The following is a 16,140-nucleotide window of genomic DNA, read 5'->3' as shown; positions in this document are numbered from 1 at the left end:
AGTGTCGACATAACATTAACATGACATTGTCATGAACATGTCATAATTAAGTCATAAACGTTTATGACATAACGCTTCTGTTATTAAGTGACATTCTGGTTTTGTCACAACAAGTTAAGGTTAGGATTAGGGCTAGTTTTAGGGTTAAGATTAGGGCTAGGTTTAGGGTTAGGTTTCATGTGTCATGACAGTGTCATATCACTCTTATGTCGATACTGTCAAGTAAAGTGTAACCGACACAACTACCAAAGAGCACTCTTTGTTTTTATAGCCCTCCTGACTGAGTTCATGCAGTCCTGCTCTAATCAAAGGAAAGAATACTAGTCGTGAATAATGACAGGTGAGCGCGATGTCCAGGTGAGAACATTCCAGGGCACTTTATTAGTGTGTTCTGTGACGGAAACAGTTCTAGGAGACAAATAATCTTACAGTACTTGACGGTGGAATAGTTATAGAGTCAACGGACATGGGTCCAGTTGTTACAGTTCAGGGCTTCCAGCTGGTCTGAGACCTGCCTCAAGCGCCTATGTTCCACTGGTCCATCCCTCTGTGGGACAGAGCGCTGATCTGGAAGATATCGTCTTCGGTCTTACCAGCACACGGAGTCTTCACACGCAGCAACAATATGGCAAACATTCTTTGTCATTCTACAATGATGACATACTAAAGACAGCCTCAACAGGTTACACAATATTCTGACGTTGTCTCATTACGACGCTATAAAGGGTGGGGGTCAGCCTGGGGTGGGAGTTTGGTCACGACCGCAGAGTTGCAGCCTCTTGTTTATTTAAAAACCAAAAAGCATTCTTTGAAATGTCGAGCCCTTTTCATACAAAATATATACGAACAAAGCTAATATGAATGTATTCTCTAGAGTGAGAACATTTTTTTTTGTTTTGTTTTATACAATGGTATTCAAGTATATACATTGAGAACATTTGAGAAATCCCTGTGGCATTTTCTATGAGGGGACTTGGTGCCGGGGATTATGGGGGATGTAGTGTGGACTTGGTGCCGGGGGTTGTGGGGGATGTAGTGGTGGGGTCAGACTGGAGGTCAGACTAAAGAGATGAAGGCTGGTGGGATGGACGGATAGACGGCGGGAGGGAGAGGTTTCAGGGGAATACAGAGATAAAGAGGGAGAGATGAAGGCAGAAAAAAGACAGATATAAAAAAACAGCAAACGAGTGTGACAGATGGTGTGAGCTCAGGGACCCACAAAGTGTGTGCCAAAGGGGAGCGAGGGATAGAGAGAGAGAGAGAGAGAGAGAATAAGAGGAAGTGATGGTGAGATGAAGAGAGAGAGAATGAGGAAGAGATGGAGGGATGGAGAGATGAAGAGAGAGAGGATGAGGAAGACATGGAGGGATGGAGAGATGAAGAGAGAGAGAGCAAAAGAAGAATAGGAGACAGGCATACAAGATTGAGATGCATTTTTAGAAAAGTATGTAATGGAATGTAACAGCACAGACACACACTCTCTCACATCATGTCCCTCTCTCTCTCCCTCACACATGCACACACACACACGCACACGCACACACACACACAAGTACATGCACACACACGTCATGCAGCTGAGCGGAAGGAAACGTGTGTGTGTGTGTGTTTAGGTGATGGGAGGGGGGTCTTACGCGTATGTGAATCAGACAGCTTCCACAGACTGAGAGTGGGAGAGAAATGATGCTCTCACACACACACACACACATACACACACACACACACACACGCACGCACATTCTCAGCCAATCAGTTAGTCACAAATCAACACACACCTGAAGCAGGAAAAGGACTGCATAGCAGAGGCTGTATATCATTTGAGACACTACACACACTCCCCATGCCAACGAGCTGATATGTCTTCAGCCCTGACCACGGCCTATCAGGTGTGTGTGTGTGTGTGTGTGTGTGTGTGTGTGTGTGTGTGTGTTAGGTTGGCTGGTAAGAGAGTGTGCCGTTATGTTTGGTGTACTGTGGCATACACTGTGCACATACAGTAGAAATACTAAAAACAGTAGGTAGTGACAATCCAGCTGATTTGTAAAAGCTGTGTGTGTGTGTGTGTGTGTGTGTGTGTGTGTGTGTGAGTCTCTGTGTGTGTGCGTGTGCTAGGAGCACTTCCACACACACACGGCCAGGCTCCCGCCGAAGAACATGTAGAGCAGGTTCTTGACCTCATGCGTGACCTCAAAGCCGAACCCCTCGCCGATGACCACGTGCCACGAGCTCCCGAACTTCTTGTCCATGGTCTCCTTGATCATCTTGGCCGCACTCTGACCACAACAGGAAGAGGAAGAGGAAGGGCGTGTTCAAGTGGATCTGAAGCAACGCAAACGCAAACACCTCTCTGCATGGCCCCTTCCTTAACAGCTAAAGAGTGCAGGACAGCTCCTGCCCTTCACATGCATGAATGGACAACACTGCTCTAAATGAGGAAGTTCAGCCTATGAAGGGAACACTGCTCTAGAGTAACTATGAAGGGAACACTGCTCTAGAGTAACTATGAAGAGAAAAGTCCTCTAAAGGAGTAACTATGAAGGGAACACTGCTCTAAATGAGTAACTATGAAGGGAACACTGTTCTAAAGGAGTAACTATGAAGGGAACACTGTTCTAAAGGAGTAACTATGAAGGGAACACTGCTCTAAATGAGTAACTATGAAGGGAACACTGTTCTAAAGGAGTAACTATGAAGGGAACACTGCTCTAAAGGAGTAACTATGAAGGGAACACTGCTCTAAAGGAGTAACTATGAAGGGAACACTGCTCTAAAAGAGTGAGGTCAGCCTATGGAGGGAAAACTGCTCTAAATGAGTAACTATGAAGGGAACACTGCTCTATGAAGGGAAAAGTCCTCTAAATGAGTAACTATGAAGGGAACACTGCTCTATCACTGCTCTATGAAGGGAAAAGTCCTCTAAATGAGTAACTATGAAGGGAAAGCATTTCTCGGCCTGGCCTGCTTTATCAGTCTGGCTGGAGGAGAGAAGAGGGGGGTTATTGCTATGGCATTACAAATTCAGTTTTTGTCTTGCCAATAGAGCTCTTTTGAAATTGAATTGAACTGGACTGAGAGAGAGCAAGAGAGACAGTGAGAGAGCAAGAGAGAGAGTAAGAGAACACAGTAGCTTGACCAGAGGGACTCCTGAGACACAGAGAGAGAGAGAGAGAGAGAGAGAGAACACAGTAGCTTGACCAGAGGGACTCCTGAGACACAGAGAGAAATGACAGAGAGAGAGAGAGAGAGAGAGAGAGAGAGAGAGAGAACACAGTAGCTTGACCAGAGGGACTCCTGAGACACAGAGAGAAAGACACAGAGAGGGAGAGATGGAGAGAGTGATGGAGAGAGAGAAGGAGAGAGATAGAGAGAGAGAGTGATGGAGAGATGGAGGCTGGCGAGAGGCAGATGGTGTAGGGGGTGCCAGCGTGCCAGCAGAGATGCCAACTGTGAGTGCCCACAGGGACCTGCTGGTATGCTGGCAGTCACATGTGTGTGTGTGTGTGTGTGTGTGTGTATGTGTGTGTGTGTGTGTGTGTGTGTGTGTGCATGTGTGTGTGTGTGTGTGTGTGTGTGTGTGTGTGTGCATGTGTGTGTGTGTGTGTGTGTGTGTGTGTGTTCAGTCTGAGATGGCTGCTGCCTCTTGTGCCCATTATGGAGAGGAGGGGGGCCTAACCCACTTCCTCCCAGTAAGCCACTTCAACTGCCCTGAAAAGCACACACATAAAACGGAGCACAGCCTCATTCAGCACACCCACACACACTAATGAGACTGACACAAAAACAGATCACACACACACACACCCACGCACACTACTATATTATTAGACTAGCACTAAAAACAATAATGTGAGTGTTGGCATGTGCAGTTAGCCCCAATTGTTGCCACCATCATAATACATGTATACATTTAAGCTAGCATATAGGCCCTTTCAACTGCATAAACAAACATAAACAAATCCTTAGCCATTTCAGGTGGCACAGAAAACAACAATGGCAACTTGGGGACCAAAAATACATTTGAAAAAGTTTTAAAGTTGACATTTTGAAGAGCATTGCATTAAAGTCCAATTCATTTTCATTTCAAAGTATCTGTGTTGATTCTGAATGTTTCAATTGGAAATCCTCTAGGGACTGTTTGAAAGGCTCTAAATGTGCACGTGCACACACAACACACACCTCGTTGTTGGTGGCGAACTTCTCACAGGCAGTGACACACAGCTCCATGGTCTCAACTCGCATCTCCTCCGGCATATCTGTGTGCTGCACAACAACACACACATTACATTGTGTCATTCTCTCTCTCTCTCTCTTCTCTTGCTCTCTCTCTCTCTTTCTCACACACACACTCTCTCTCTCTATATATGTCCACGTCTCTCTCTCTCACGCACACACTCTCTTCTCTCTCATACATACACACACACACACACACACACTCTCTCTCTCTCACTCTCTCTCTAGCCACGTCTCTCTCTCACACACACAGGCACGCACGCACGCACACACACGCTCATGCACACACCTACAATTAATAACAAAATTATTCATAACCCCTGGCAAATATTGATTTAATGATTATTAAGATTGTTCTGACTGAAAAAGACACTGCCACATGCCAAAAGGTTGTAAGACAATGTAGTAGAAACATGGAATCAAAAAATAAGCGTTTTTTATGAAAAATGGTGTGTCCAAAATGATTCACACCCTTTTTAAATAGTCAATGGAAACATCTTTATTTGCCATCACAGTTCTCAAAATGGTTCTAATAATACCTACCAAGCATCCCCGTGTCTGCACAATGATTCTAGACTGCACCTTTTTAGCAGCAATCTAGGTTTTGAGTCAGGAATGATTCTTTGCCATCACTCTGGCCTTGTGCTCACTTTTGTATGGACTGAGGTCTGGGCTCACTCTAAAAGGGCCACTCTAAAATGTTGATATTGTTTTTTGGTTCGCCATTTATTTCCCACTTGGCTGGTTGTTTCAGATCATTGTCTTGCTTAAAGTTACGATGCTGCCTATGAGCCCAAGGTCCCTTGCTCAGTGCCTAATATTTTCCTTCAGAGTATTTTCTCATGATGCCATTTGGTTTAACAATGTTGCCAGGCCCCATTATCTGAAAAACACTCAAAACTAATACATTTCTACAGCTATTCTCTACTGTGGGGATGATATTTTGGTGGTTGAACTTTTCACCCCACTTGGTCATTATGAATGCTGATCATGGATCACTCTTCTTTAAACATGCACAATCCAGCAAAACTGGATTTTGTTTTGACCCAGGGACATGACCTGAGCATTAAATCCCAAAGACGCCATGTCCATTTCAAGTGTTGGGGGTGAGAAAATTATTCTTTTGGGATGTTTTTCAACCAGTGGGACCTGGTGACCTTCTCAAGTAAATGGTAACACTAAATTAAGATGCTGGCAGTCTGCCGAGAGACCTGCCCCAATAGGCTGCATTGGACTATTAAACCACACAATGATCCTACACAGCAAAACAAGGCAAGAAATGATATCAACATTTTAGAGTGGCCCAGCCAGACCAGTCCAGACCTCAATCCATAAAAATGTGAGCACAAGGCCAGAGTGATGGCAAGGGCAATCGTTCCTGCCTAAACCTGGATTGCTAATAAAAAAGATGCATCAAATCATTGTGGAGACATGGAAAAGCTTGGTATAACCAGTTTGAGAGCTGTGATGATTTGCCAGGGCCCAAGGGTATGAATAATTTTGTTTTTAACTGTACACTCACACATGCTCTCTCTCTCTCACTCTCTCTCTCACACACACACACACACAGGGCTTGACATTAATGGTTGCCTGGTTGCCCTTGGCTACCGAATTGTTACAAGTGGCAACCAGATTTGATTGGCACTTTTAAAAGTTAAGGTTGAGCCCTGACACACACACATACACACACACACACACCTACACTCATACCTGTTCTCTCTCTCTCTCTCTCTCTCTCTCTCTCTCTCTCTCTCTCTCTCTCTCTCTCTCACACACACACACACACACACACAAACAAACAGACAGACACACACATACACATACATGCTCTCTCTCTCTCTCACACACACACACACACACACTCTCTATCTCTCCCTCTCTCTCTCTCACACACACACACACACACACACACACACACACACACACACACACCCACACACACACACACACACACACACACTCACCCTTATGAGAGGGAAACTGTGTAGTCTCTTGTAGTCAGCTTCTTCCTTTTTACTATCACCTGTCTCTGCCATCTCTCTGTCCTTCTGCAAGAAAAGAGTATGCATAACATATAGCCTGGGCAAGAAAAGAGTATGCATAACATATAGCCTGGGCAAGAAAAGAGTATGCATAACATATAGCCTGGGCAAGAAAAGATCCAAATATTTTGGCTATCTAGTATCAAACTATGTATCTGGCGTGTGTTGATATTGCCAGCTTAACGAATTATACCGACGATGCAAACTAGTAATCACCCGCCGTCCAACATCGAACATAATGGCAATCATTGCAAGCCACATAATTTCCTAACGGTAACGTTATCCGATATGTCCCAATAAGTGTTAAGAACTAATTAACCTTAGCCAGCAAGATATTGGTAACGTTCAGTAAAAACAAGGGAATGTTACCTTCAGAGATAACATTGATGTTGATGCATCGCACAAATAAAAGGGAAGCCTACAACTGTTTACGTTGAAGAAAAATGCTTTTTTTGCCTACTGCCAAAACATTACACAATTGATTGTGCTAGGATATCGACCTGATCTAACGTTAACGTCAAAGTTTAATATCAGATAACGTTAACTTACGTTCATTCGCCAAACGGTCAGCTAACCTGATGAAATACAGCTGACTAATGAAATCGCGAGCTCAGAGTATCGTCAGCTAAAGTAACCAATATGTTACACTGTCAGACCAATGTATTATTACTTGTGAGGAAATCGACAACGTACTGTAAACGTGCCAGGCTAAAGGCGTTAGACAGTTAGAGCTAGCTTGCTCAAAACTTCGTTGCAAACAAACCGACAGCTAGTTAGCTGCTACCATAGCTGGTCTACATAGCCATTGTTTTTAGCATCCAATATTAGCCTCCAATAGTGGTAACAGTACTTAGCATCGGCCCTGCTGCTGTCATTACATTATCGTATTGGTGGCTCATATGAACAGCAACTGTATATAAAAGGATTCATTTCATAAGTGGTATTTCTTACCTAGCAAGCTGCTTTTCTGCTAACAAGTTAGTTATCTCTGTAGTTGACATGGAGACACAGGGCGGCCATAGCAACAGTGAAAGGACTGAGGTGAGCACGTGACTTCCGTTTTCCGGATACGTTCAAATTTGGTCACAGGAAGAGAGGGTTGAAACCACAAGGGTCCTTGTTAGGTCTATGACAGAAAAACATAGCAGAAAAACACAGGGGTTCTCAGATTTTTTGGTTCCAAGGACAAAAGAGAACATTTCCTGAGGACCCTCTCATAGCCTACAACAATTACAGTAGCATGCCATTTGTATTCTCTAAAGTTGTAGCCAGGTCCACCACCATCATCCCATGTTTTCTCGTAACTTCAGACATTTCTACACATTCATCAGCTAGCCTATATGTAAGCAGCGGTATAATGGTTCTTCATAACTGAGTGAAGTTTTTCAAGTTAGGCCTATGCTACGAACTTTTGACATAGGCCTAGTCTTTTAATGCCCCCCAATCTTTCAAAAATCTTTCCCAAATCTTGTCAAAGTGTTCTGGTGTAAGAATGGCTTTAAATGTTAATGAGGGTGGGAGCAAAGACACAATTTGTTTGTTTTATGGGTGAAAGGGTCCGTCTTCTATGGATTTTATGCTATGGGGCCCCACTTTGAGAACCAATGACCTAGGTGTCAAACAACTTTCTTATTATTGTTTAGCCCAGTGTTTTTCAACCTTTTTTGTGCAATGGCACACTTTTGACACTTAAAATGTCCCACGGCACACTAACATCCTGTGTGAAGAAAAAATAAACATACCATAGCCTAAAATGTCAAATAATACACAGATATGGCCTTATTATGGCTTCTATGCAAGACCTGCTCAATAAAACTGTTTCATTTGTAGGTGACTATATCTAATTTAATTGTTGTTATGAACTGAATATGTGATGATTCTGTGAATACTGAATATGGGGCTCCCGTTGTACAATGTCTGCATACCAAAAATAGTGCAATCATACAATCAATGAGAGCATGTGGTTATAAATTCTTTGATGCAACAGTTGCTTTTCTGGACCAGTGAGTGACATTTGGGTAATTTTCTGCGGCACACCTGATGATCTCTCACGGCACACTAGTGTGCCCCGGCACAGCGGTTGAACAACACTGGTTTAGCCTACCTGCTTGTTTGTTTGTTTGTTTGTTTATGTCTGTGTGCCTTTCTTTCCCAGCTAGACTGGCTAGTCATGGCCATCTAAAATTGCTTTCACTATCACAGCGGAAGGTTCACCATGCAAGGGGGGGTGGGGAACGGGGAACATATTTCTAGAACATGCTCTTAATCAATATCTAGTCTTAGATGTCGCCTTTTGTGTTTAACATGAGGGCTCCACACAATCATCAGACGGACACTACTGCTGCTCTCTGAGGCTCTTATGTAAACACTGCATTTTATGCCTCCTCTTTCTTTCTGATCTCTCTTCTTCTTTCTTTGTGTGTGTGTGTGTGTGCTAGCTGAGTGTGGGGGTGGCTGGTGCGTGTGGGATGAAAGTGAAGCTCAGATCAGATGGGCCTGTCGTCAGTGTTCAGAAGTCCAGGATAGTACAGGGAGTAGGCATGCTATGCCTGTATTACTGTAGGCTACTCAACGAATGCCTCCTCTCATAGACACAACTCATGGGATAGGATACACCTCACCATTTACACCGTGTGCATGTGTGTGAGAAAAGTCAACCTTCGGCACCTCAGGTGTCTTTTCTACACTTTTTTACACTACACTGAAGAATCTCAAAATCCAAGTTTCATTTATTGTTTCATCTCATTACACCTCATCATGTAAAAGAGTAAAAATGTGTTCTGGCTCCTCTTGCTGTAATAGAAGTACGAGTAGACCATCTGTGGTTGGTTAATGGTCTAAACCAGCGGCCCCCATAGACCTGGACTGCCACAGTTGATCATGCTTCCCCAGGGACACGTGCTGCTGACGACCAGAGATTTTGCCCTGCAGGGCAGACTAATGAGGATGGCGTAGATCAATATGAGGGCCGCAGTGGGGGAGGAAGGAAGGAAGGGTAACAGTCCCTATTGATAAACCAATCCCTATTGAATCCCCATCTAAACCAATCCCTATTGAATCCCCATCTAAACCAGTCCCTACTGAATCCCCATCTAAACCAATCCCTATTGAATCCCCATCTAAACCAATCCCTATTGAATACCCATCTAAACCAATCCCTATTGAATACCAATCTAAACCAGTCCCTACTGAATCCCCATCTAAACCAATCCCTATTGAATACCCATCTAAACCAATCCCTATTGAATACCCATCTAATTCAATCACTATTGAATACCCATCTAAACCTCTGCACCATCATCCTCCGGTCATTTTATTTGTGTGTGAAGTTAGTATTCATTGATACTCAGGTCTCTTATCGCAGTCTGTCAGTCAGTCTGTCTGTCCGTCTGTTTTCCAGTCTGGCTTTGAATAGACAGAAAACAGTCTTAGCTCTTTAACCAAGGTGGGAAGTTTTTCTCAGGGGCTTGGGTGCATTTCTCGTGCATTTCTCTTTGGTGCATATCGGTGTTAATCACAACAGTAAGTGCATTTCACCACACAGTGGATTACCTGCAAAAGCGAGTAACTTGCTCGGAATGCTACTTTATTTGTCAAAAGCACATGAGCAAAGCATGTATGTGAGCTAAAGCAAGTCAATGGACATGTCAGTGTCATCTGAAGGTGTTGTTGAGTCACTGTTAAGATAGCCAAAATGCTTAGTCATGTTTTCAATATAACAGTTTACTCTGTAAGTATTTTGCAAATATATATGTACAGAACATGTTTGGATGGTAGTTTGTTGCCAGATGATGTAATTCTTTGCCATAGGAGAACAAAAGACCAGACTGTTTTACAATAAGACTTTACTTGTTAATATGTAACACGCAAATGTTTACAACTAGGCCCCAAAGCCGACTGGTGTTGTTTGGAGCAGAACGAGTAAAGTTTTGACCTGCAGTGGACATACGTGCTCCCGGTCTAAGTGACCCATTGGAGAGAGTGATCAGAGACACATTACAGCAGCTCTCTGGCTCCACTGAACCTTTGTGTCTGTGACTGACAACTGTGTCTGTGACAACAAACTGTCAATGCTCACCTGCCTGTGTGTGTGTGTGTGTGTGCGCGTGCGTGCAGCTGTCTCGAATGTGGGCTTCTAGGTCACTATGAGCGGTGTTACTTCTGGGTTTCCAGTCTGACCTCATTCAGTGATGGATGAAAGCATCATGCGCACAATTACCGATAACAGCAACTCTGCAAGAGACATACTGGACTCACACGCTGGCACATACACAGACAGACAGACAGACAGACACACACACACACACTCATACACTGACACAAATACACAGATAGACACAGATAGACAGACAGACAGACAGACAGACACACACACACACACACACACACACATACACTGACACAAATACACAGATACAGACACACACACACACACATACACACACACACTCATACACTGACACAAATACACAGATACAGACAGACACACACTCACACACTGACACACACATACTCATACACTGACACAAATACACAGATACAGACAGACACACACACTGACACAAATACACAGATAAACAGAGCGACAGACACACACACTGACACAAATACACAGATAGACAAACACACACACACACACACACACACACACACACACACACACTCATACTCTGACACAAATACACAGATAGACAGACACACACACACACTCATACATTGACAGACAGACACAAATACACACAAACCCTCACACACATCTGCTGACATATCGATAGACAGAGACACACGCGCACACACACACATACACACACACACACAGCACTGGTTGGAGGTACACAACATCACTTAATTGTGAAATAGTGAAGACTGTTGATATAGAAGAAAAGGCAGCGTGTGTGTGTGTATGCATGTGTGTTTGTATGTTTATATGGGGAGGCAACAAAATGGTCACGCAAGAAATGGTGACAGCCTTTGACCAAGAGATGACTTTATAATCTGTAATCCTTCTGCTCATTAGATTGACACCAGTGCCCTGATTTAAGATCTGATCTCTCTCTCTCTCTCTCTCTCACTCACACTCTCTCACACACACACACACAGACACCTACACGATGCCCTGATTTAAGATATGTCTCACTCGTTCTCCATCTCCCTTTCTTTCTCTCTCTCTCTCTCTCTCTCTCTCTCTCTCTCTCTCACTCACACACACACACACACACACACACACACAAGCTGCATAAATTGCGTTTGGACTCATTTGGAGCATGCTCTTAAAAGCCCAGTAGCTGAGTGACAGACTGAGATTTTGTCTCTCAGTAAAAGTGGAGAGAGAAAGAGAGAGAGAAAGAGAGAGAAAGAGAGAGAGAAAGAGAGAGTGACTGAGGCTAAGTTCTCCTCAGTTACTGTAAATAATATACAGTATGTAACAGAAACAGCAGTGAAGTCCATATATCTTTGGAGTGAGTGAGTTTTTTCTTTTTTTTATTCATGACCATTATAGTTTTGAATACATTTGTTCATATCCTACAGAGACAGACTGAAAGAAAGACAACAAGAAATACGAAAATTACTACAACCACAAAAAAAAAAAAAAAAGATGCAGAAATTATCCACAGGCTGCATCGTCCAGCAGGCAAGAGAGACTTAACAGTTCCAGTTTAAAGACTCCAAAATGCAAATAAGACGGCTGGCTGGGCCGGAAAACAGAAGCGTGGCAGATGCACACAGACCAGGAGAGCACACACAGCAAAGTGCAGACACAACACCCACCACACACAGAGCAGGCGCCCAAGCAAGACCCACGACAACGCAGAGGAGTGGAGGACAGCCAGAGAGATTGAAAGGAAGAGTGGAATTAGAACATATACAGTATGTCCACCCAAGTAAATAGAGGGATGGATAGATAGAGTGAGATAGAGAGAGAGATAGATAGACAGACAGATAGATAGATAGATAGAGAGTGAGAGAGATAGAGAGTGAGATAGACAGCAATAGAGTGAGATAGAGAGATATATAGAGAGAGTGAAATAGAGAGCAAGAGAGAGGGATGGATGGATGGATAGATAGATAGAGTGAGATAGAGAGCAAGAGAGAGAAAGGGATGCAGAGGATATGTGTTGAACGTTTCTTCTGTAGGCACTTTCCCTATGGAGCGGATCATTGCCATGCATGTGATCTAAGACACCTGACTTCTCTCGGTCCTGAAGCCACTCACCTCCATAACAAGGCTGGAATGTATTTTCAGAAGTATCGCTTTAAATACACAGATAAATATTGCAGTAGCATACACACACATTATACTGCGTAGATTAGACATATATAAGTTGATGCACATGATTAGTTGATGCACATGATTGCATTCACATAAATCAATTCAGCATGGAAAGGAAAGAAATGATTCATAAGAGAATACAATATTATGTTACTGCCCGTAATCAAGATAGAGTATAAAAATTAAAGACATTCAGTAGGTTATTGCATTGACTTAATGTTAAACCCAATGCTGTCATGTCAGGAGCCCATGATATTGACTGTGTGAATGTAGTTTGTTTAACATTCATTTAACAATTTAATTAAACAAAACTGTGATATGGCCTGTCAAAAACTCATAGTGGGTTGGCATTGTATGAATACGCACACACACACACACACACACACACACACACACACACACACACACACACACACACATACCACTAAAACAACCTGGGCCCTAATTTCATTGACGGGCAATTGGCAACAAGAGTGACACAACAAGCTGCGCCCACCATCTGTGAACTGAAGCTTCATTTCATAACTTGGCAAGGTCAGGGTCAAGGTCAGGGTCAGGGTCAGGGTGAAGTTGCTCATTTAATGCTATGAGTATGATCCTCATCACAACTATGATTGGGCTGGCACATTATTCCCACACAGAAGAACAAAATTGAATTGAGTAATTGAATAAAATTGAATAGTCTGAAGAAGGGCAGTAGCCCTCTTCTATGTTTTAAACCTTTGGAATTCGGCACCTGCTTGTTTTTCGGATGTGCGCACCTCATAACTTAGACATTATTCCCACATGCCACAAGTTCCTATGCAGGGCTTAAAGTTCTCAGGTACCATGCGGGACTTGAGGACTTAAAGTTCTCAGGCTCTGTGTAGGACTTGAGGCAAGGGCTGAGAACAGATAGGATTGGATATTTATAATATAATACTTATTACTTCTTGTTTAAAATATATATAAGAATGACTTTGAACATTTCTGTTAACTTCAGGCACAGAATTTGTGTCCTTGTTTTAAGCCCTGCATAATGTGACAGATTGCTTGTTGTACTGGTTACAACACACACTGTCCCCAGCACACTGTCCCCAACACACACAGTGCTGTCCAACACACTGTCCCCAACACACACAGTGCTATGTCCAACACACTGTCCCCAACACACACAGTGCTGTCCAACACACTGTCCCCAACACACACAGTGCTGTCCAACACTGTCCCCAACACACACAGCTGTCCCCAACACACTGTCCCCAACACACACAGTGCTGTTTTATTTATAAATTAAAAAAACAAAACACACAATAGCCCAATGAAACTGGGTATGGCAAATTATGTCATGAGGAGAATGTACAGTATAATGTTGTGCTCCTTGCCATGAGGAGAATGTACAGTATAATGTTGTGCTCCTTGCCATGAGGAGAATGTACAGTATAATGTTGTGCTCCTTGCCATGAGGAGAATGTACAGTATGATGTTGTGCTCCTTGCCATGAGGAGAATGTACAGTATGATGTTGTGCTCCTTGCCATGAGGAGAATGTACAGTATGATGTTGTGCTCCTTGTCATGAGGAGAATGTACAGTATGATGTTGTGCTCCTTGCCATGAGGAGAATGTACAGTATGATGTTGTGCTCCTCGCCATGAGGAGAATGTACAGTATGATGTTGTGCTCCTTGCCATGAGGAGAATGTACAGTATAATGTTGTGCTCCTTGCCATGAGGAGAATGTACAGTATAATGTTGTGCTCCTTGCCATGAGGAGAATGTACAGTATGATGTTGTGCTCCTTGCCATGAGGAGAATGTACAGTATGATGTTGTGCTCCTTGCCATGAGGAGAATGTACAGTATGATGTTGTGCTCCTTGTCATGAGGAGAATGTACAGTATGATGTTGTGCTCCTTGCCATGAGGAGAATGTACAGTATGATGTTGTGCTCCTTGTCATGAGGAGAATGTACAGTATGATGTTGTGCTCCTTGCCATGAGGAGAATGTACAGTATGATGTTGTGCTCCTTGTTAAAAACAATGCAGATGGGGGCGACGGAACTGCTTTTGCTATTTGAAACTGGCGTTCTCGTTTACTGCTATGGCTTCTTGTCTTGCTGGCCTCGAACCCGTTTGTGAGGCTGTTCTGAGGCAGCGGCTGTTTATCTAGAGAGGAACCCGTTTAGTGGCTGTTACTCTCTAAAGAGGAACCCGTTTAGTGGCTGTTCATCTCCAAAGAGGAACCCGTTTAGTGGCTGTTCATCTCTAAAGAGAACCTGTTTAGGGGCTGTTACTCTCTAAAGAGAACCTGTTTAGGGGCTGTTACTCTCTAAAGAGAACCTGTTTAGTGGCTGTTCGTCATTAAAGAGGAACCCATTTAGCAGTTCCTCACCTCTGAAGAGGAACCCATTTAGGGGCTGTTCATCTCTAAAGAGGAACCCGTTTGTGAGACTATTCGCACTAGCAGGCTGCTCATCTTTAAAGAGGAACCCATTTAGCAGTTCCTCACCTCTGAAGAGGAACCCATTTAGGGGCTGTTCATCTCTAAAGAGAAACCCGTTTGTGAGACTATTCGCACTAGCAGGCTGCTCATCTTTAAAGAGGAACCCATTTAGGGGCTGTTCATCTCTAAAGAGGAACCCGTTTAGTGACTTCATCTCTAAAGAGGAACCCGCTTAGTGGCTGTTCGTCATTAAAGAGGAACCCATTTAGCAGTTCTTCACCTCTGAAGAGGAACCTGTTTAGTGGCTGCTCATCTCTTGAGGAAAACCGTTTAGCGGCTGTTCATCTCTAAAGAGTCTCTCTCTCCCTCTCTCTCTCTCTGAGTGTTTGTGCTGAGGGGTTATTGGCCTCCGGGAGCCATATGTGTAGTTGTGTAGCACTGCCAGGGCACATTCACACGTCATCAGTTTCTAAATCCCAACGTTTAATCGTCAAATTTCAACACGGTTCGAGGCATTTGGCGGATAGATTACTTTGACGAGCATGCGCCCCCTCCCTCACTATATACAGCCTTATATCTAAAGTTAGAAAAAACACACGATATATCACTTTTCAGAAAAGAAAAGAAAAAGCCTATACGATGGCAACTGTATAAAATTGTGCTCAGCAACAAGCATGACTAATCACCAAAGATGGTTGTGCTGCTTGGACTGCTTGAACGCATAACGTATAAAACAACACAGCTGTAAATCTGTAAATAATTACAATCCCAGTGACGCATAAACAAACCCCAAAAATAAATCAAATCATCTGCGCGTCGGTGTCTGTGAGACGCCACAGATGACAGAGCGGAGGTCTGTTAAGACTACAGAGCATCGACATGAATACCAAGAGAGAGTGTGTTAACAACCGAAGCACCACAAACGATGTTCACAATCAAAGAAAGCAAACGCTAAACAAAGACAAAAGAAAAACACTTGTTTTGGTTCACACAAGCACTGGCTTGTGAAATCCATCACTCCGCACCCCCCCCCCCTCCTCTTGACATTCGTAACGTGACGTGGCGTGATGTGACGTGACATCACATCCTCCACCCTCGCCACGCTCTGCCCAGTCCAGTTCCTCTGGCATTCCTGAGCCTGATGCCAGTCTGGTGGCTGGCACCTCTCCTGCCCCC

General features: G+C 43.6%; 1 protein-coding gene across 2 annotated transcripts; it reads right to left on the bottom strand.

Moving 5' to 3' along the window:
* Positions 1-352: 352 nt before the first annotated feature.
* LOC143137512 (dynein axonemal light chain 4) lies at positions 353-7,313 on the bottom strand. Of its 2 annotated transcripts, none has more exons than XM_076297761.1 (4): positions 7,224-7,313; positions 6,195-6,278; positions 4,177-4,260; positions 353-2,273 (listed from the first exon to the last, which is right to left on the bottom strand). In XM_076297761.1, exons 2-4 carry the CDS (start codon positions 6,264-6,266, stop codon positions 2,109-2,111), a joined length of 321 nt encoding a protein of 106 aa, XP_076153876.1. In that variant the 5' UTR covers positions 6,267-6,278; positions 7,224-7,313; the 3' UTR covers positions 353-2,108. The 2 variants fall into 2 exon arrangements, with proteins under 2 accessions (XP_076153876.1, XP_076153877.1); XM_076297762.1 differs by having other exon boundaries at positions 6,195-6,275; positions 7,224-7,297.
* Between the last annotated feature and the right edge of the window lie 8,827 nt (positions 7,314-16,140).

The sequence above is a fragment of the Alosa pseudoharengus genome, unplaced genomic scaffold (assembly GCF_046254945.1).
Source record: "Alosa pseudoharengus isolate Yale_2024_CS ecotype anadromous, Long Island Sound unplaced genomic scaffold, YU_APseudo_1.1 YU_APseudo_1.1_scf_21, whole genome shotgun sequence".
Classification (NCBI taxonomy): Eukaryota; Metazoa; Chordata; class Actinopteri; order Clupeiformes; family Clupeidae; genus Alosa; species Alosa pseudoharengus.
Note: the sequence above shows the minus strand (reverse complement) of the source record. Positions and strands in the feature narration are given on the sequence as shown.